At 39.9% G+C, this 21,236-nt stretch overlaps 1 protein-coding gene across 22 annotated transcripts in view; it reads left to right on the top strand.

Annotated features, from left to right (window-relative positions):
• The window catches only part of ryr2a (ryanodine receptor 2a (cardiac)), a 170,352-nt gene that overhangs the window by 75,928 nt on the left and 73,188 nt on the right, over positions 1-21,236 (top strand). For all 22 annotated transcript variants that reach the window (XM_058406215.1, XM_058406216.1, XM_058406204.1 and 19 more), the window contains 14 exons: positions 2,376-2,450; positions 3,675-3,831; positions 4,622-4,786; positions 6,294-6,415; positions 7,832-8,015; positions 9,092-9,227; positions 9,771-9,866; positions 13,746-13,864; positions 14,482-14,615; positions 15,224-15,465; positions 15,633-15,825; positions 16,887-17,103; positions 17,626-17,730; positions 20,137-20,240. In XM_058406215.1, coding sequence (XP_058262198.1) covers positions 2,376-2,450; positions 3,675-3,831; positions 4,622-4,786; positions 6,294-6,415; positions 7,832-8,015; positions 9,092-9,227; positions 9,771-9,866; positions 13,746-13,864; positions 14,482-14,615; positions 15,224-15,465; positions 15,633-15,825; positions 16,887-17,103; positions 17,626-17,730; positions 20,137-20,240 — 2,049 coding nt within the window. The remainder of the gene's footprint in view (positions 1-2,375; positions 2,451-3,674; positions 3,832-4,621; positions 4,787-6,293; positions 6,416-7,831; positions 8,016-9,091; positions 9,228-9,770; positions 9,867-13,745; positions 13,865-14,481; positions 14,616-15,223; positions 15,466-15,632; positions 15,826-16,886; positions 17,104-17,625; positions 17,731-20,136; positions 20,241-21,236) is intronic.

Here is a 21,236-nt window from a genome sequence, read left to right as displayed (position 1 = left end):
GTCATGGCACAATTCAGGTCTAAACTACCTTGTGAAAGTTTTTACTCTAAAAATAAAAGAAATGAAACAACTAAGTAGAGCGCATACGGCCGTCACGCAGCAGCCGTGCAGAAATACATGATCTCATCTCAGACAGCTCCAGCCTGCGGTGGGCAGAAAGGGTGCCACACTGATCGCTATTCCCTATGCAGATCTCTCCTCAATTCTCTCATAATTAAAACCCCACACATTCTCAGTGGGCCACTCCTCTGTGTCTAAACACAATACTGACCCCGATAGCTCTCTTCACTTACCGCAGCAGCTACTTTTAGACCATTGCAAAGCCACTTTAATTACTGTTCTCTCTACAGGACTCTTTCATGGGATTTTTTATGTGGAGAATATATCTAGTAGTATATTTATTGAAGCCTACATTCATGAATCATTCTAACACTTTGTGAGTTGGTAATGATTCCTTCTAAGCATTTTTTTAATCATTTCTGCTCATGCATCTGAAAGCTCTAATAATGTTAACTAAATAATGCATTGGTTTTTCTTGCTTTTTTTCTTTGAACCCACAGGTAGTGTGAATTCTCTGAGCACAGAGTTATTTTTCTTTTGTAGCATTTCTGTATGTAGATTAGTAGCTAGAGTGGAACGATGGTGCAGGGTGTTTGTGTGAAGGTCTGCATGGTCTCCTCGAGTTTCTTCTGGGTTCTCTGGTTTCCTCCCGCTTCCCAAAAACATGTCAATAGGTTGATTGTCTATGATTAATTGCCCCTAGGTGTGAATAACGTGAGTGCTGAGTGTATTCCCATATTACACCCAGAGATTCCGAAAGTGATTAAAAGCTGATGTGAAAACTTTATATGATTATTTTTTTTAATGAGCAGTTTTATATAATGGATGTTAAAAAATCTCTAGACATGTTAGTCAAGACAGGGCAGAAAGCTGGAAATGAAATTTCATCCACGCCCTGATGATTTCGTGATTCACATCCAGACCAGAGTAGCAGTAATCAATAGTTTGAGATCCATCCAGTTCAGGATGAACTCACATTAGGGTTCTTCTGCACTGCTAGAAAGAGAGCATTTCTAATTTAGTTTCTCACTTTGTTCACATCATCACTCGGTTGTCTTGTGTTCATCTGGAATTCGTCAGATGGCACGTCAGAGCCAAAACGTCCCTGTCCGTCCGAGTTTCAGTTTAAAATGTAAAATCTTTATTGATTTCATAATAAACACACTGATGAGCTCTGTTTCTCTTTAAAAGCTTTCTACCGCTCTTATGATTTTTGTCTGCTTCTCAAATCCAAAACTCTCACCATGCTGTCAAAAGTATTCACTAATCTAGGAAATCCAGACGGCTGCTACACAAAACAGACCTTTCAGTAGGTTTGAAGGCAACATGAGAAGGTTTTTAACAACTGTAATAGGAAAGCCAGTTAGTATTTGTAGAATTTGTATTTCCGTATCGAATGTTGAATTCTGACACCATCGCAGCGTCAGGGTAGTGAACAGATTAAAACAGCACGTAAACGTAAAATGTGGCTTGTCTAAATGTAACTCTTAGTAACATTTCACACAAAACCCAGCTTCAATATTTCTTAATACTGAATAAAACAATAGAGGATGTTTTAATGTTTTCTCTGCAACCCCATTTGTAAATCAAGCAAACACCCATGAGGTCATGACCCACTGGAAACATTAGGTACTGAATAACCCAGAATCTTGCCCCAGTTTCTGAAGGTCTGGTCAGCCAGATTTATTTATTACTGACAATAATATCTTGTAAGACAATCTTGAGTTGAATTAGAATGAGAAAACTCACAATAGAAATCACAAGGGACTTCATCAGAATTCTGATCGCCATTTCAGTTGGACCTCTGCAGCAGTGAAAGCCAGCACACAAAGATAATTTCTACACTGGCTGAAAGAACATCTTTTTCTAAAGGCAATTTTCTTTCAGGTTTCTCTGTTCAGTTCACCATTAAATTAGGCCTTGGAGATTTACCTGTGTGGCTTTTATGCCCACAGGCCTTGAAATATTGTCATGCTGGAAATGCAGATGAATTAAAGGAACATTTCTTCTAGTCAGAGCCTCATACTCTCTTCCTTTCTCTCAGCTCGTCTCTAGATGTGCAAATGTTTCACTCCGGGTTTATGTAACCGGCGAGGGCTGTAGACAGTTCCATTTAAAATACTGTGCATGTGTGTGTGTGTCTTTGTCTACAAAGCGTTCACAACCCCTTTCCTAAGACATTTGCTTTATAGTCATAGTCTCTTTTACCCAAGATGATACACATGGATTTAAGACTGTGCATTTAAGTCATATGGAAACTGGATGCTAACTTGAATCCATAATTATTCGCTCATTCTCTCTTTTGTCTCTTTCAGGACGGTGCACTATGAGGGTGGAGCCGTATCCACCCATGCTCGTTCTCTCTGGAGGCTGGAAACTCTCAGAGTGGCGTGAGTGCAACACTTCGCTTTCCTTTTCAGTTGCCCTGTTGCTGTCACATTTTGTATCTACGGTGGATCCTAATAAGGTTTTAAGATTAGATTGGATCATAATAATATTCTTTCTAATCGCTGAAGTGTCATGTCAGTATGTGAATCAGCTCTTAATGTATGTTTATTAGCTTCCCGTTCTTTCTGTACAAATGATGATTGCTTTTAAAATTTGGGTGGTGTCATCAGTGAACTTAGGAAGAAGGCATGAGCATGTGTGTATGATGAATTGAGGTCCAATGTTTTGAAAATATCAAATCAGATCTCCTAATATGATTGGAACCATGAGATTCAAATCTGTTTTAAATGTATTTTGCATGCATTTACACCTACACTACTTTATGTATAATCCCTTCCAAGATTTTTTTTATATTACCATTCAGATGTCCTTTAAATGTTACCAACATTTCTTCCTTGGTCCGGTTTTAAATGTCATTACAGTCCTGCAGTAGCATTTGCACCAGTCATCCTGTTCATGGTTTCCCCTAGAGCACTGCAAATCCTAAACAGTTTTTAAGGATTTTTTTTTTCAGGGTTTGAAGCATGAGCAGTGTCCGTCCTCTGAATCTAATCTAATAGTGTTGCTCGCAGTTCTGTCATTCTTGGCCCTCCAGGGAGCCAGTGCTTCCCAGTGGACTTATTTGCACCCTGAAAAGCGTAAACAGTCATATTCACACACCCGTGAAGGGTCCGATTACACTCGGCGGGGCCATTTACTTACAAATAGCAGAGGCAGAAATTCCTTCAGCTTGGCACGAGGGAGCTTTCGGGCTTTTCAGAAGAGTTTGCACTCCTTGCATCCTCTTATCCCTGCACTAGCAGTTTATCAAAATAACATTTTGAGGTTGAAGCCAAATTCTGGAGCGAGAGCTATGAATACAGGTAAGCTTACACTTTTACTCTACAGAGCAGACCTCCTTTATACCCAGATCTATCAGTAGTGCCTATGCTTATATACTGTCATTGTTTAGCTTCTCAGTAATTGGGTGTGCAGTGCAACTATAAAGTTGGCCCAGATAAGATGGTGATGAAAGCATGTTATATGCTAGCAGAAAAATAAACTTGGAAAATATTGCCTTGTACTGTATATCAGCTGTAGCGGAGGAGCACAGGTGAAAGGAGCTGCTGGTGTTGATGAATGAAGGTGATGGCAGATGTTGACACTGTTGATCGTTTTCTCTCCAGCTGGAGTGGCAGTCACATTAGGTGGGGTCAGTCGTTCCGCTTATGTCACGTGACCACAGGAAAGTATCTCAGCCTGCTGGATGATAAAGGCCTGCTGCTGATGGATAAGGAGAAGGCTGACGTCAAATCCACTGCCTTCTGTTTCCGCTCCTCAAAGGTGAGACTTATCAGACTAGGAGGCAGTGAGTGAGCGTATCTTTATCATAATAAGCCTGAATCATTGTCAGGGCTGAAAATGGCACTGGCTCAGAAGAAGGACTTGTGTGTACACATAGTATGTTCTTGGATTACTGCCTTGAGGCTAAATTTGTGACTTTTGAGGAGAAAAAACTAAAAGTCAAGAGGAAAGCATGTCAGAACACATGGTGGGCCATAATGAATGACAAGAAGACATAGCTGACGAATCCAGGAAATGAAGGAACTTCTCCAGTGGAAGGGAGAGAGAGTCGTGAAAAACAGCTAGAGCTAATAGGATTGAGGGAGAGAAAAGATGGCGTGAGAAATCGAGGTTGAATGAAGGTTACTGAGTGAAACGCAGCATGTGTGTGAGAGCAAGAGGTGTCAGGCTCAGAAGGTGTGAGAGTCCTCCTCAGTTTCACCTCTCACTGGGGTATGTGTTAGGATGTATCTCGGCAAGGCTCAGCTTCATGCCATGGCTCTGAGCGACACACTCAGAGAGATTGCTGTGAACCTCAGTTATGTAACATGGTCACTTTAGCTCAGTATAGCTAACTAAACTGTGATTGTGTGCTACGGAAACTATTTCTTTTAACAAAAGAAAAAATAGCAGGGTATAGGGTAAGTATAGACTGGTAACGTGATAAAACTAGCTATTGTCTGTGATCTATTCAAAGGTTGAACCCAAATAATGAGCACTAAACAGAATTGTATATATTTGTGTCCTTCTCTTTGACTCCCGGTTGTCTCTCTCTGCATTATAACCACAGGAGAAGCTCGATTTCGGCCTGAGGAAAGAGGTGGACGGCATGGGTGTACCCGACATTAAATACGGTGACTCTGTTTGCTACATCCAGCATGTGGACACAGGTCTGTGGCTCACATACCAATCGGTGGACGCCAAGTGTGCACGTATGGGTGGAGTCCAGAGAAAGGTGAGTGGCTCCAAAGCTGACCTTAAATAAAGTATTACTTTGACACTGAACCTGAGTCTCATTAGTGTACACAAACGCTAAACTCAAAGCCAACTGGAACTCAACAAGTGCAATAAACAATTGATGATAGAGGTGGAGCATGCTGCTCCAGAATTCCCCAGGTGTTCAGATGATTTAGTGATTGCTTTTGTCCTGTGGATGGGGCAGGGTCATTCTGGAAGAGGCCACACCCATCAAGATGCAAATGTTTCATTATATGATAAAGGAGATCCGTCAAAAGATCTGTGGTATTCATTTTTATCAGTGAGTCTTCTCTCTAAGTAAATAAGTGGACCTCATCCATGTCGGCAAAATAAAGAAATGCCTCCAAAGCATAACAGAACGTACATATTTATTGAAGCCCACTAACGTAATGCCATCAGTTATCAAAAACTACCAAATAAATAGCAAATATATATTTAGTAACCCTAAACGTGTTCTTCCAATGTAAAATAACATTGTTTGTAATGAAGCAATTCAAGAATTCTGATGAAGCAAATCTAGACTAAATGAATAGGTTGCAAAGTATGTATGCCACCTATAACATCAAAAAAAAGTAACACATGAATATCAGATTTTTAGCTCAGCCTATTTCTTGAAAGAGTCTGCATTGAATATATTCACCTGTTTACAACAAACTCCAAAACACTAACAGTACACTTACAGCATTTTAGATAAATCAGTGCAATATGCATGCTTAAAATGATCAGCATCTAATCCGCCACTGTGTTGACATGTTTACATCTCTTGTACGGATATAAATGTGGCAGTGCAGTCTTTTTAAAATATACTTCATTAGAGCCATTAAATTATTATCGATACCAAATCTGGTAGTTATATTTGTAATATAATATGTTTTACTTGCTTTCTTTTAAAGAGCTCTCATGCGTCTTGCTCAGATGAGTGCTTACAGTAAATATACTTCCTGCTTAAATAAACCAAGATAACATATCATTAACTTGATAGCTTATATTTTTGTATAAAACGTAAGTGTGGGTCCTTTAGGTCTTTATAAACTCAAAAACATTTCAGTGACTGGTGAGATTTAGTAGGTTAAACACTGAGATTTCCTTCTGAAGTGTTTCAGGCATGCGACCGTGTCCGTGGGTGAGCAAAGTGAACAAAAGTGTGTTGTTGCTCAGTATAACACGGATGGATGTGGCTTTACTGACATTATTAGTTTAGTTTAATGATTTCTTTCATACACGAGGATCCTAAGCTGATTAAGAATAAGACTCTTGTTAGGAAGATGTAAAATACTCACAATCATTACTTCTGTGGCACATGGGATGAGTACACACACAGCTGCACAAAGCAGATGGCTTGGCCCGAGAGACTGTGTGTGTATGAGAAATAGTGTTTATGCATAGGTATCTATAGGTAACTGTTTATGTAAACACAGAACCTGGGCTATGATAGTCTGTGTGACTGTGTGTAGAACTCACGTGACTGTTTGTTGTGTGATCAGGCTATTATGCACCATGAGGGTCACATGGATGATGGTCTGACCCTCTCACGCTCCCAACACGAGGAGTCCCGCACTGCCAGAGTCATCCGCAGCACAGTCTTCCTGTTCAACCGCTTTATTAGGTAACACACACTTCTACACACTGACCCACTGTTTCTGTTGCTAATGACCACAATTGCCTAAATGCCTCAATTTCTGAAAATTACATTCAGAGTTTCTGTATTTATGTAAATCCAGGGTATTTTGCTAAACCATGTAAATTTCCCCTTGGGATGAATAAAGTATCTATCTGTCTGTCTGTGTGTCTGTCTGTCTGTCTATAAAATCTCAACTCTTGTTTTTTTTTTCTTCTTTTATTTCTTATCCATATAAATAACCTAGTAAATATGTATAACACAATTAAAACCAGTGTATTATGAGGCATTGTCTGTCAGTGGTTTAAAAGACACTTCCCAATGCCCCTTCACTCACAATTATTCTTTAAACAGAAAAAAATGCTGAGCTTTGATAAAACTGTATTGGATTGTTGATTTGTCATAAATATATGTAATTGTCCATGATTGCAATAAGAAAACTTTGTGGCAAAAGGGATGGAGTTGGACACGGACTTTAAATGTTGCTCCTGGATAGGTGTGTAAATGCAATCTGAAGTTGTTTGAATGCCTGTTTTTACATAAAAACCTTTTCATTATTCACACCAGATAAGACAATGCTTTGGATAAACCACCTTCATATTCATATGTATATATATATAAAATGCTTGCTAAGTTGTGTTCAGCTAACTATACAACTATGCTGTCTAACTAACAGTAGAGGTGCCAGACAGCTTAAAACCTCATGAGACTTCATTACAAAGATATTCAGGACAGTGAGGGCATAGTGCATCACCCTGTGCCATGTTTTGTGTGTTTATAAGTGTTATAACTTGAGTAAGATGCAGTTGAATGGCCTTCACAGGTCATGCTAAGATCAGGCGGCAAAAGCACCACTGTTCTATTTGATTCTAAAGTTCCTGATCTAGTCAATAGCCATGCTGTGCATAAAACAATGAGGTAGTTTTATCATCTACATAATGAAGCCAGACACACTGCCCTTAATAAACAGCATACCCCATCGCTTAAAAGTGATGTTGATCATTTTGGGTAACGCTAGCTCGCATGTCAATGTCTGGCAACAGGTTCAGAGAGTAAAAGGTTGTTGAACTCTGCCTACAAATGTTGGCTTATCCTGCCTAATTTACATTTAACTGAAGCCAGTCAGAGTTATCATGTCTCTAGGGGTTCTAATTCACTCTATGTCTAGGCCAGTTTTTTTTTTTTTTTCTACATCCCAGCCAAAACAGTAGCTACATTACATTACACCTACCAGCCTGAGGACATTTTTCCATCCTTGTGGTATTAAAATAGTTCTTGAACTGGGGAATCCTGCCCTATCTATGTTGATAAAACTCTGCCTCATGCATCAATGGAGGTTTTATTCACGTCTAGTTTCTCTCTCTCTCTCTCTCTCTCTCTCTCTCTCTCTCTCTGTTCCTCCAGGGGTTTGGACACCCTTAGTAAGAAGGGAAAAACCTCCATGCTTGATCTGCCAATCGAATCGGTCAGCCTGAGTCTGCAGGATCTGATCGGCTACTTCCAGCCCCCCGACGAGCACTTAGAACACGAGGACAAGCAGAATCGACTCCGAGCACTGAAGAACCGACAGAACCTCTTTCAGGAGGAGGTCTGTAACTTTGTTAGAGCATACAGGATAACTTTTTCTGGTCAAATATCACTCTATTTCCATTTAGTTTCCATGCATTTATTAGAGTCACTGATGTTCTGCAGCTGAAGATTAATTTGTTTTATATTCTAGAAGTGGCAGACATTTTTCATCTTCTTTGTTTTTGTACGATACACCTGCATAATGTTCATTCTGTTTGTCTATTTAAAATATAGGCGATCATTAATATTCAAAAGCATTTACATACTAAACCGTTTAAGTAATTCAATTTCGAAAACCTCTATAGAATTATACAACTGTTGCTCCTAGTATTTCTCTGTTTGGTGTGTTATGCGCAGTCTTTTTGAGTTTATAATATTTTTATTCTCTAAATTTATTCACATCACATAATTTTTTCCCCCAAATCCACTTATTTTGTCTGCTTTTCTGTTGCAGAGATCGTATATAATGTGCTGCTCAGGAAGTTTATTTCTAGTGAAAATCATGATAATCGTGAAGTCTACTAAAATATCTACTTAAAAAATGCTAGTACTCTAGTTATCCAACCGAAAGCCTTGGACCTTCATATTTGTGCTTGTGTTATAATCATAAAAATAAAGGATCAGGCAGTTTGGTGTAATTATGCTGCTGTGGAGCTCTCAGAGTCATTATAATGGGTCATTTACGGACACCTGTACTTGCGTGGCTGTGTGTGTGTGTGTGTGTGTGTGTCAGTCTGTCTGATCGAGTCATCTTTCTGTCGTTCCCCTCCATTTAGTTCTCCACTCTTATGTGCTTCAAGCAGTCATCAGTGTTAAAAGCCCCCGTATACAAAAGGCCATTTTCCACTTGTATGGTCTCTCTCTCTCTCTCTCTCTCTCTCTCTCTCTCTGTCTGTCTATCCCGGTCTCTCTTTTTCTGTGGTTGCGCTTCACACAACCACTGTGGTAATATTAAGACTCACTTATACTGTACACACACATGCTTATTGAAACATTTTACAGCCATTTTGAGTTTAGATTCGCTGAAGCTAATTAAAGCTATAGTATTAATAAGCAGTCTATAATGCGGGGTGTGTGTGTGTGTGTGTCCTATAGGGAATGATAAACCTGGTCCTGGAGTGTATCGACCGCTTGCATGTGTATAGCAGTGCAGCTCATTTCGCAGACGTGGCAGGACGGGAGGCAGGAGAGGCCTGGAAATCCATCCTCAACTCTCTCTACGAGCTCCTGGGTAAGGGTCCTTTGTCTCTTTCATCTGACACATTCGACTCGTCTGACTGTAACTAAAACTATAAGATGTCAAATTGATGCAAAATTTATATAGCGTATGATTAATGATAAAAAACTAAAAAAAAATGATGAAAAATACAGTGAATTAGTGGATTTTTTTAATTCTACATAGCTGAAGATAGGGAGCGACTGCAGAATGATTGTTGTGGTAAAAGGTTTTAAAAAATGACTGTCACATCGAGTAACAATGCAGCTCCACTGCAGATACAAACTGACCCTTCATAAAAGCCTTTCCTCAACAGCTAGTGCCCAATCAGAGCTGAACAGAGCTTGACAGTTTTTCATTTCCCGTGCATGAAGTAGAGTGGAAGTTTGGATAGGCAATGGACTGTGAAATTTCAGAAGTAACACAGACAAAGACTGCTGTCTAGTCTGGAGTAGCATCTTCAGGGTCCTTCTAACAATTAGTGCTCATTAATTATTAAAGAGTAAAGAACCTGAGTCGTCAGTTAAAGTCTCTCTTCTTCCCTTTCTCTTTCTCTAGCTGCTCTGATCAGGGGTAACAGGAAGAACTGTGCTCAGTTTTCCAGCTCGCTGGATTGGCTAATAAGTCGTCTAGAGAGACTCGAGGCCTCATCAGGTATGCAGTAAAAAATGACCCACCATTCAAGCGGATACACACAGGGTGGCGTTAAAGTCTTAGCTGTAGTATTACATCACTGCGCTGTCTTCATCCACACACGCCAGCGTAAATGGACCTCATTTGCCAACGGTGCAACATTTTCAGCTATACAGCCCGTAAATTTTGCCTATACACAATTCCCAATCTGTCATATTATGCAGGAAAATATGTCATATTAAAACCACAGTGTCAAGCACAAATTATCAAATGAAATTTAATATAAATCCATGAAATAATTTTCTTTTTTTGTTCAAGAAAGCTATTCCGGTTCATTCTCGGATAGGTTCTTTATAAGGAAAAAAACTGAAACTTGAAATTGGTTGATAGGCCAAGACATATTTGATATTTTTCATTTTTTTGGCCAGACTGTTCTGTGACGAATGAGTGAAGCTGCTGATCTGTCTCTCCAGAGGTTTCTCAGTGACTCACAGACTCGCAGAGTGAAAGACATGAATGCTGATGAATATCTGCCTGGGTGCAGATAAACGTGGGATGAGATGAAGCTGGAGTGTCTCTGAGATGGCTGTGCCGGAGAGAGATGAAAAAAAAAAAAAAAACTCCTTTCTCTTATCACAGATTTATAGTGAGGATTTAGTGCCTGCGCTGTGCTGTTGCAGTGAGATTTACTGATGACTGTGGGAGGAGGAAGATCAACATGTTTGTGTGGATTTAGGAGCCAGAGATAGACATGTAGGAGAAAAGCCACTATCGAAAGCCAAAACAATACAAATTCTGTGTTTCCATTGTTGTTGTTTTTGTTATTTGGGGTGATGTGGTGATGACTGAGAGTGAACACATACGCAGGGGCATGACACGGTAGATGTTTTGATTTAGAATTCATTTGAGACAGATTTTCTATGGAAATTTGACCAATGCCAAGTCTGAGCTAAACCACGCTTTCAGTTATTTGAATAGTTTGCTTACAAATATTGTACAGGCTGCAAGCTTCATATCTTGTTAGTATCTATGGAGGCAAACCAACAAATAAATTGAATTTGAGCAATAAGGCTCAGATTTAACAATTCAAAATGCATGATAAGACTTCACAACAAGTCAAAAACAAAACAGGGCCTAAGCGGGGACACAATAGATAAGCATAGCAGAGATAAGACAGGGACTGGACTCGATACACATGATAAATGGTCAGACATTGTTAATCTGTGACAGATATAAGTAAGCATTGCAAGGACACACATTACACTTGGTCAAAAAACATTCTGGCTGTCCACTCCTAACACCACATAACATAATAAAGAGTGCAAATATACATTATATATTTTTATTCCTGCTTGAGTAAGTGTATTGAAAGAAAGAATGAAGAATGTCTTAACATGTATCTGATTTTTTCTCTTCTCTATGTATCTGCACTCTGTTGAATGGAGCTTGTTTCAACTAAAGTTGTTCAGGACACATTCCCAAACAGATGATAAATGGAGCTGGCCATGGTGCTGAATCGATGCTGATTATGAGTGTGTTGATCTGTGCGTTAAAACCTAAACATCCTGGCAGACACATCATTTTATAAAAATTTGTTTTCGGTGTCTAAACATTTAATAGCATGCCAAAGACTGTAATTTAAATACTCACACTGTTAGAAAATAATCAGTCCAATCATGCTGGTATTGGTGATGTTGGTCTTGGAGCTATATGTGAAGCACAGCTGTAGACACTTACTGTGTCTTTTGAAAATGACATTATTTCTTTTCAAGACAATAAGGGCATGTCTTTAATAGTTAGCACAAATGTAGAGAAATAAACCTGTGCCTTTAGTAATTTGGGCCGCACCATGCATAGGAAAAATAAAGGTGTATGAATAAGCAGCTGGTTGGTAAGTTGTACACGGTTGGCTATGATTTTATAAAAACAAGTTTTCATCTAGTATCCTAAAAGTTTTTTTTTAGTTTTGTCATAAGTTCCTGACAGGCTGACTGAAGTCAAAATGTTTCCCTCAGCTGTACAGCGTATGCCTAGTTTAAATGATATTATGTGATCATTTTCTCAAGAGCAATAAATGTTAAATATTTCTCTCTTCATAAAAGTGAGTCCTGTTGCAGACCCCCAGGGGGTTTCCTGATGCATGTGTGAGTTCATGTAGGCCCAAGTATGGATCATTTAGCATTGTGCTCCGAGCCTATGTATAGCTCTCCTGCTCTGAGCTGTCATTCTGCAGCTTGATGTGAAAATGAAGCGTTTTATCCCAACAGCAGCCAACATGCATAAAGGAGCATTTAGACCAAATGCAAATAAAATTGCCTTGAAAAAAAGCGAATTCACTGAATAGCAAAAGGACACAGAAATTCACCAGTTGTCACGCGAATCTGGAATGAATGATGGCTGTTTTCTAATATTAACTGAAACCATTGAAACCCCTCCCCCTTCACCTTATCTTACATTAGTAATCTCTCATTTCCTTTTAATTTTTCTCAAAGATGTGCTGATGCAATGCTCACACTTTCTCTCAAGGTGAATGGAGAATGTTTTGAGTTTATAGAAGAGATGTCGGTATGTATGTTGGACATGGTTAGCATTTAGACAAATATAGCTGACATCAGGATGCCAACAAAGAATTTTGGCTGGAAATAGTCAAAAACATCCCACTATACTTTGCACATTGTTCCTCTTCAGTCTTGGCAGGTCTGGTTCCCATGAAAAAAATGTTTTATTTCTATTTCTCCTAGCACTCCATCCACCATTTCTTTTGCATTTTCCTGCCCCAAGCTGCATTCTGAAAATGAAGGAGGTCATTTCTTATCATTGTGAAGCACTCAACTGGCCTAAAAAACTAGTAGCCATGCTTTTTTTGCTTATTAAAAGCACTCTGCTTGCCTTATATAGACATTTACAATTAAGTTACACATAGAACATGTGCTGGTGGTTGAGGAAGTTATACACTTAATGTGACTGATGTTTATACATACACTATGTTGCCAAAAGTTTTGGGACACCTGCCTTTACATGCACATGAATGTAATATGGAGTTGTCCCGCCCTTTGCAGCTATAACAGCTTCAACTCTTCTGGGAAGGCTTTCCACAAGGTTTAGGAGTGTGTTTATGGGAATATTTGACCATTCCTCCAGAAGTGCATTTATGAGGTCAGGCACTGGTGTTGGATGAGAAGGCCTGGCCTGCTCTAATTCATCCCAAAGATGTTCTATCAGGTTGAGGTCAGGACTCAGTTCCTTCACACCAAACTCACTCCTCCATGTCTTTATGGACCTTGCTTTGTGCACTGGTGTGCAGTCATGTTGGAACAGGTAGGGGTCATCCCCAAACTGTTCCCACAAAGTTGGGAGCATGAAATTGTCCAAAATGTTTTCAGATTGCTCTGAAGCATTAAGAGTTCCTTTCACTGGAACTAAGGGACCAAACTCCTGAAAAACAACACCTGAATACAGTGATTTGGAGGGGTGTCCCAAAACGTTTGGAAATATGGTGTATGTTATCAGTATTTCATCCCGCTCCCTCAACTCCTGGAAGATTATGTCATGTCTATATCGGAATTGGCATCGAAATACAGCCCCTAGAATACAACACAGCATACAAACTTGGCTGCCAAGGAGTACAACACACTGCTACCACAAACACGTTCATGTTTATCTGATTACTGATTACACACACCTATGTACAATTACAGCCTCACAGTGTTCAAAGCACTTTCAGTTCACATTCCCTTTAGAGAATACACAATACACTGTGTTGATTTGCTCCAGTCGTTAACAAGCTGATCTAGTTTCTGGATTATACTTGGGTTTGGGGAAAGCTTTATTTTCTGGGCTGTGCCTATAGTTGTGTCAGTGAAAGAGCTAAAAAATAAAAATGTAATATTTGCACTGCAGGGATCCTGGAGGTGTTGCACTGTGTACTGGTGGAGAGTCCTGAAGCCCTGAACATCATCAAAGAAGGACATATCAAATCCATCATCTCCCTGCTGGACAAGCATGGACGCAACCACAAGGTCTGACTCCGACATGTCCCTTCTTTTTAATCGTAACTACTTCTTCTTTAGGTCCACTACCCCTGTGCAGGACAAGGGTGTAGGATAAGGTAGAATTTTGTGTGTGAAGTAAAATTGCATTTTATGGATTGTTGATTTTATTGACTTCTCAGCCAGTGTTTGTGTGACTACTCTAATTTCATTTGTCTTACTGTGTGTGTCTGAGACTGATGTCCACTCATGTTGACTATCAGTTATACAGCAATCTCAGAAAATCCGGTTGCTATGACTTCAGCATTATGAGTGATTGTTTATTCACCGTTTTAGAACAATAAAGTGATTAAACGTTTCTGCAGCTGCTCGAATTGCAAGAACAATAATATTTGACGATTTTCATGATCTAGGAAAAATGCTCTTTTGTGTGCATGTAGTACCTGCTACCTTTATTAACAATGCCTGATATAACAAACACTCATACTTTCACTCAGACCTAAAGAATGTAAAATTTAACTTATCATGATCTTCTAAACGTTGAAGTGAATAATGTGTCATTCAGTTAATGTGCATTCACTGTTAACATAATATGTGTAGAAGTGTGTTAAATGCTTGTAAGACTTTCATCCTCTGTTCTCTCTAAGGTCCTGGATGTGCTGTGTTCTCTGTGTGTGTGTCACGGGGTGGCAGTTCGCTCCAACCAACACCTCATCTGTGATAATTTGCTCCCGGGGAGAGACTTGTTACTGCAGACGCGCTTGGTCAACTACGTGAGCAGGTGCGTTCAGTTTTACAAGCACACACACAAGTCTTTAGCATTATGGTAGTGTCATCATTATAAGGTCATTTCAAGCAGAAGTGAAGAAAGACTCATTTGTGATTACCTGAGATATCAAAGTGGACAACTGACACTCGAATGTACTTGAATATCCCATTCTAAAACCAATGACAGCATTAGACTCCCATTTGCTGCTATAACAGCGTCCACTCTTCTAGGAAGCCTTTGCACTAGATTTTGGACCATGGTTGTAGGAATTTGCTCTATTTAACCAAAAAGAATTAGTGAGGTCAGGCACTGATGTCTGGTGAGTAGGTCACTCAGTGTTCCAGTTCATCCCAAAGGTGTTCATTGAGGTTGAGGTCAGGGCTCTGTGCAGGACGCTCGAGCATTGTCATGCTGGAACAGGTTTGGGCCTCTTAGTTCTGCTGACAGGAAATTGTAACGCTACAACATATGGACAACATACAGTCCTATCTTTCCAAATTTGTGGTGAAAATTCTGGGAAGGCACCAGATATTGCCAGGTGTATATAGCAGCAAATGTTTCCTGTAGAAATGGTCGTGTAGGAGCCATGTGCAGATTGTGAATTTGTTTATGTCCTACAGCATGAGGCCAAACATCTTCCTGGGGGTGAACGAAGGCTCAGCGCAGTACAGGAAGTGGTATTATGAGCTGATTGTGGACCACGTGCAGCCATTTGTGACAGCAGAGGCAACTCACCTGAGGATAGGATGGGCATCTACACCCGGGTACTCCCCTTATCCAGGAGGGGGCGAGGGCTGGGGGGGCAATGGAGTCGGAGATGACCTTTACTCTTATGGATTTGATGGCCTACACCTGTGGTCAGGTGAAGTTAAAGTCACAATCACCTTCTCTATAAGGACAAGTAGAGCTAATGATCATTTAGTCCACATGTTCAGGAGAGTTGTTCTAGCTTGCTACTTTTTCATCTTCTTTACACTAGTGTATTTTTTTAATGAGTGGAATCGTTGGTGTGTGTTTACTGGAGTGCAGGCTGCATTGCTCGGACAGTCAGTTCCCCCAATCAGCACCTACTCTGTGCCGATGATGTGGTGAGCTGTTGTCTGGATCTCAGCGCTCCCAGTATCTCGTTCCGCATCAACGGACAGCCGGTTCAGGGCATGTTCGAGAACTTCAACACAGACGGCCTCTTCTTTCCCGTCGTGAGCTTCTCTGCCGGAGTCAAGTAAGTGCATATTATCCAGCTGAAATGTTATATAACACATATAGGTGTATTAACTACTGTATTACAATGTAATAACACAATATGATGGAATAACAAGGGTTACAAATATATTCTGCAGTTTAGTAAGCGTCTTAGGCTACATGTGTATTCCTTTATGCCTCAGTGATGGAGAGGTTGACATGAATGACTCCACAGTTTGTCATAATGCAATTAGCTAGCATTCCCTGCAGCGCCAGACAAATTACTTTGTTCGTTATTGTATAATAGAGCGCTGACAGTTCAGAGAAAGGTCCAGCTAAGAAGGTGGCCACTTGGAGACATTCATTCAGCAAATCTGATATTTGATTGTTTTAGTTTTTGTTATATACTGTTTATCTGTGAGTTTTAGATTGTTTAATCTACCCAGTCCCATGTTGTTTTGTAAATAAACCTTTTATTTTAGCTTAACCTTAAGTTCCTGTTGCTTTAGTGCAGAGGGTTAATATAGAGCTACTCATTTATTTGGGTTTAATAGCTTTGGTTCCTTTCAGTTCCTGATTTGTTGTCTATTTTCGTTCAATTTATTTGTATAGCGGTTTTAACAATGGACATTGTCTCAAAGCAGCTTTACAGAAGTACAGAAACATAGAAAAGAAAATCAAAAGTTTAAAGTTAAGTTACTATTTTATTCCTATGTTATCCCTTATCTAGTACGATATCTGCTAGGAACAGGTTCATGATTTCACCTCCAAGGGTAAAAAGGTTTTTTGTTTTTTTTTAAGCAAAATCAGATGTTCTCTAAGGAGAAAAAATACTATTGATTTTGGGAAGATTTAATAATAGATTAAATCAGTACAAGTCACCATGGAAAACCTACATCGAGGGAGTATGTGCCACAGACGCAGTGGCCTCTGTCACCTATTTTTTTATCTATATCTTTAAACGATTAATGGCTATATCTTTAAGTGTGTTACTGCAGACAATTAATGAGATCCTTAGATTGTTTGTAAGAAAGTGTTTTCACCTGGCTTTTGTAAGTATGTCTAAAATAAATATATGTGTTTCCTCTTCTTTCACTGTAGAGTGCGCTTCCTTTTGGGCGGTCGTCATGGAGAGTTTAAGTTTCTTCCTCCAGCAGGCTACGCGCCGTGTTTTGAGGCCGTGTTACCGCGAGAGAAGCTCAGAGTGGAGCACAATCAGGAGTACAAACATGACCACGGTGTGACCCGAGACCTTCTCGGCCCGACGCTCAGCCTGTCCCAGGCTGCATTTACACCCACGCCTGTGGATACCAGCCAGGTACACTCTCCCACACAAGTACACAGCACTAAACAGACTCTTATATGTCTGCAGCTCACTCAGGTTCTTTGTCTGGTGTAGTGTAAGAGTATGTTGTAACACACCTGCCAGGTATGCAGTGTTGTTCTGCATATTACTGCTATACACACACCACACACACTCCAGCCAGTTACACACTACAGAATATACTCTGCACAGAGCACAGATTCATTTGTTGAAACGTTAGGTCAAATTCTATATCACTTATAGGAACTTACTGGTTTTTAGTTAATTGAAGTTTGGACTAAACACAGTTAGTTCCGGTGAATTCAGTAATACTTGTGAAAGTGGGTTGTGTTTTCTACCAGAATGCTTTAAAAAAAGCTTCACCGCTCCCTGGCCCCGACTTTGATAGCCATTGCCATATATAACACTTGCAGACGTTGTACAGAGTAAAGGGGACGGATCTGGAGCACCGAACTGTGTTTGTGTGTTAATTGATGAAGGTGAAGATGACCTGTGATAAATGCATATGTATGTTAGATCGTGTTGCCCCCTCACCTTGAGCGAATCCGAGAGAAGCTGGCCGAGAACATCCATGAGCTCTGGGTCATGAACAAGATCGAGCTGGGCTGGACATACGGAGCGGTAAGTTCACCAAATCATCATAATAACATACGTCACTTCATAATATGTTGTCAGAACAACAAAACGGCCCGCACAGAAGGCCAAGATCTATGTATTTCACCAAATGATTGACAGCTGTGGGTTTTTGTTGTCTAAAATTGTGTACTACAGCTGAGATGATACAAACAGGATGCAGTTTTCCCACATGATTGCTGCATGTCTTCTTCTAATAGCTTTTCCCAGCATGAGAACTAATGTGAGATTGTGAACAGCTCTGCACACACATCCAATTTATTAGCCAGACTCTGAAGTGCCATAAAGGGTTTGCATGAAATGAGTAAGCAGAAAGGAGGCCAACATGGTATTTCTAGTTCAGCTCTCTGCTCCAGATACTGTAAATACTAGCCAAAATTAGATCTTTCAGGAAGTTCCGAATACATTTAGCTCCAACTGGCGTTGTTGCCGTTTAATGATCTTATTCTATTGTCTTAGCATTTATGAAAGGAGTCCCAGGTGTCTGTGCTTTCTAACAGTCAGTAAGTTTCCAGACTCAGGAGAGAACAGAGGAGCACTTTCTGGTTTGCCGGTAGTATAAGGAGCTGCAGTTTTTAGTCATAAGAAAGAGGATGATGAAGGCGTGACTGTTTGTTTCTAACGTAACATAGAGATGAGAACCGGATCGAAGTTCCTCTCAGACGTCCTCAAGATTAAATCTAACTGTAAACCAGTAAAGTGCAACCTTTCATTCATTGATAAGCATTTTACTTGTTAAATCGTTGTGATGAAAGCAGAATAAAACTGTGTTTTATTGATGTAAAAACAGACTCTTGTGGGTAAAATGCATCTCAGACATTTTGATGTGCTTTAAGTGATGAAATTTATATCATGTTTTCAGTGCATCTTGGGTACCCTCACACCTCCATGTGCTCGCTCATCCCCGTGGGATATATGGCTAAGGATAGAGACACAGTTTGAGAACTGAATGTTTGTCTGTGTGTAAATTGATCATTTGTGATAAAGTACACAGGGAGTCTCTGGATATCTCAGGATTTTATATGCAATATCCCTGTGTCTTAATATCTTTGTTCAGATGAAATTGAATCTCTCCTCAGTTGCCCCTTCTCTATATCAAATGTGCTAACACACACACACACACACACACACAAATAATCCACTATATATTCTGTATATAGTGATTATATAGCAGAATATTCTCTGTTCCACTGAATTTGCTAAATATTCTGTTGTTTCCTGTTGTTTCTGTTGTTGACTTCTCTCTCTCTCTCTCTCTCTCTCTCTCACACTCTATCTGTCCCTCTCTCTCTCTCTCTCTCTCTCTCTCTCACTCAGTCTCCCTCTCTGTCTCTCTCTCTATGTCTCTTGCTCTGTGTCTCTCTCTCTGTCTGCCCCCCCCTCAGTCAGTCTCTCCCCCGTCTCTCTCTGTCTCTCTGCCCCCATCACTCAGTCCCCCCTCTCGCTGTTTATGTCTCTCTCTGTCTCTCTCTCTCTCTCTCTCTTTCTCTCTCTCTCTCTCTCTCAGCAGCGGTGAAGCACATATCAGGTGGCAGCTTTGTGATTGGCTGTGTGATCTGTTATTGTTACAGCTAATTAAAGTCACAGCATGATAAAAAGAAGGCTTACTGCCCCCTCTCTATCTTTCTTCCTTTTTTTCCTTTAATACCTACTCACACTCTCTCTCTCTTTCTTCCTCAAACATATACATACACATTCAGTCACCAGTAACCATCACTTTCACTTTTCCAGTGCATCTTCCGGGTCTGTCTTGCTCTCTGTTTTTTTCTCCTCCTCTTGCACTATTGTTTCAGTTCACAGGCAGCCTCTTAATTAGATCATTTCCTGTGTTAAGTACGAGACCATGGAAATGGGGAAAGTTAAATGCAGTTCTTAGGCGTTTAACCTGACAGTTTTGCTGTATTGTTTTAAGAAACAGGACAGAGTTAATGGAAAGTGTTATTGCATCATCTAACAGACTGACTAACAAGTCTAACAGACTATCAGATGTCAGTATGCAAATGTAGGCCACTTGTACGGTGGCCTAGAAGTGCAAAACAAAATAACAAATCCAGAAACACAATCACAGTTCAGACAAACTGAACAAAGTAGGTATAGTTTGCAAATGGAATCAGAGGTAGGAATTCCATTCGCAAACCTTTCTACCCTTTTCCGGTTTGTCTAAATTGTCGTTGTGTTTTTTTTCTATTTGTTATTTTATTTTCTGATTTGTTATTTTGTTTTCAGAGTTATTTTGTTTTGCAGTTCTTGGCCACCGAACACTCGCGAGCTGGATCAGTATTTCTTCATTTCTTATGGGTTACAGTACCTACTCTATGTATGAAGATTGCGTCGCTGTCTGTCTGCGTGGTTTCTTGCTGTACTACCCATGATGCATCTCTGTTTGTCCTGCAGGTACGAGATGACAATAAGAGGCAGCATCCATGTCTCGTGGAGTTCTCCAAACTACCAGAACAGGAGCGCAGCTACAATCTACAGATGTCTCTGGAGACGCTGAAGTATGCAAAACACTCCAAATAATCAGCACAGTAATAAGTAGCAAAGCAGCTAACAAATTCTCGTTTCTTTTCAGTTTTAGGCATCAGTAAAATGAATCACAGAGTAAATGCATAGGGTGCCAGTTACCTGAACTCTGATCTCAAGAGAAGATCCTCCCAAAAACTGTTATTTCAAGCTTTCTGTAATTTAAGGTTTAAGGAAGGGCTCATGAAGCTTATCACTTTAGGCTTGTTTATTCTATTTATTTTTTTTGTTTCATTTTCTGAAAAGCGGCATGATCAAATCAAAGCTAAATGCATCCTTTAAATGAAATATAAAAACAAATTCAGCCTGAAATAGTGAGCAACATCCTCAGCAACACCTGAGGACACGGGGCAGGTACACACTCCTACGTACTATGCACCTTCACACTAGTCCTACACACACTCTCTCCTGGGCTGTGTTCACACCCACACCTGTGGATTTCAGCCAGATACACACTCCTACATCGCACGTTTAGAGGTGTTCCATTTAAATGAGGCAGATACGTGTTTTTATTAATTATTTATTTATAAAGGATAAAAATGATTACTGACATTCCCCGATCAACTAATCCCACCTGAATAGGGCAATGGACTACTTTGCAGACAAAAAGCATAAAAAAGAAAACTGTCTGGTTTGAAATAAGAGATATGGCAGATTCTTTAAAATGCTTAGAAAAACAAACCAGCTAATTACTTTATTATAAACCTGAACAAAATGCACCCGAGGTTACTGATGCAGTTTAATAAAGCTGATAGTTGTCACTACAATATTGACTTATTCGTGTTTACTTTTTATTAAGACGTTTGCAGTTCAGGACTATATGTGCATTATCTTTAAACATTTTGTTTTAATTTAATGTAGGGTAGAGTGACACTATAAAAGTGCCAGGCTTTCTTATTTGTCAGAAAGGTACAGAAGGAATTGGTCTGTGATGATGAAGGTCAAATTCTGGTGTTGATTCAGGTGTTTAG

This window comes from Hemibagrus wyckioides, linkage group LG13, assembly GCF_019097595.1.
Source record: "Hemibagrus wyckioides isolate EC202008001 linkage group LG13, SWU_Hwy_1.0, whole genome shotgun sequence".
Lineage (NCBI taxonomy): Eukaryota > Metazoa > Chordata > Actinopteri > Siluriformes > Bagridae > Hemibagrus > Hemibagrus wyckioides.
Note: the sequence above shows the minus strand (reverse complement) of the source record. Positions and strands in the feature narration are given on the sequence as shown.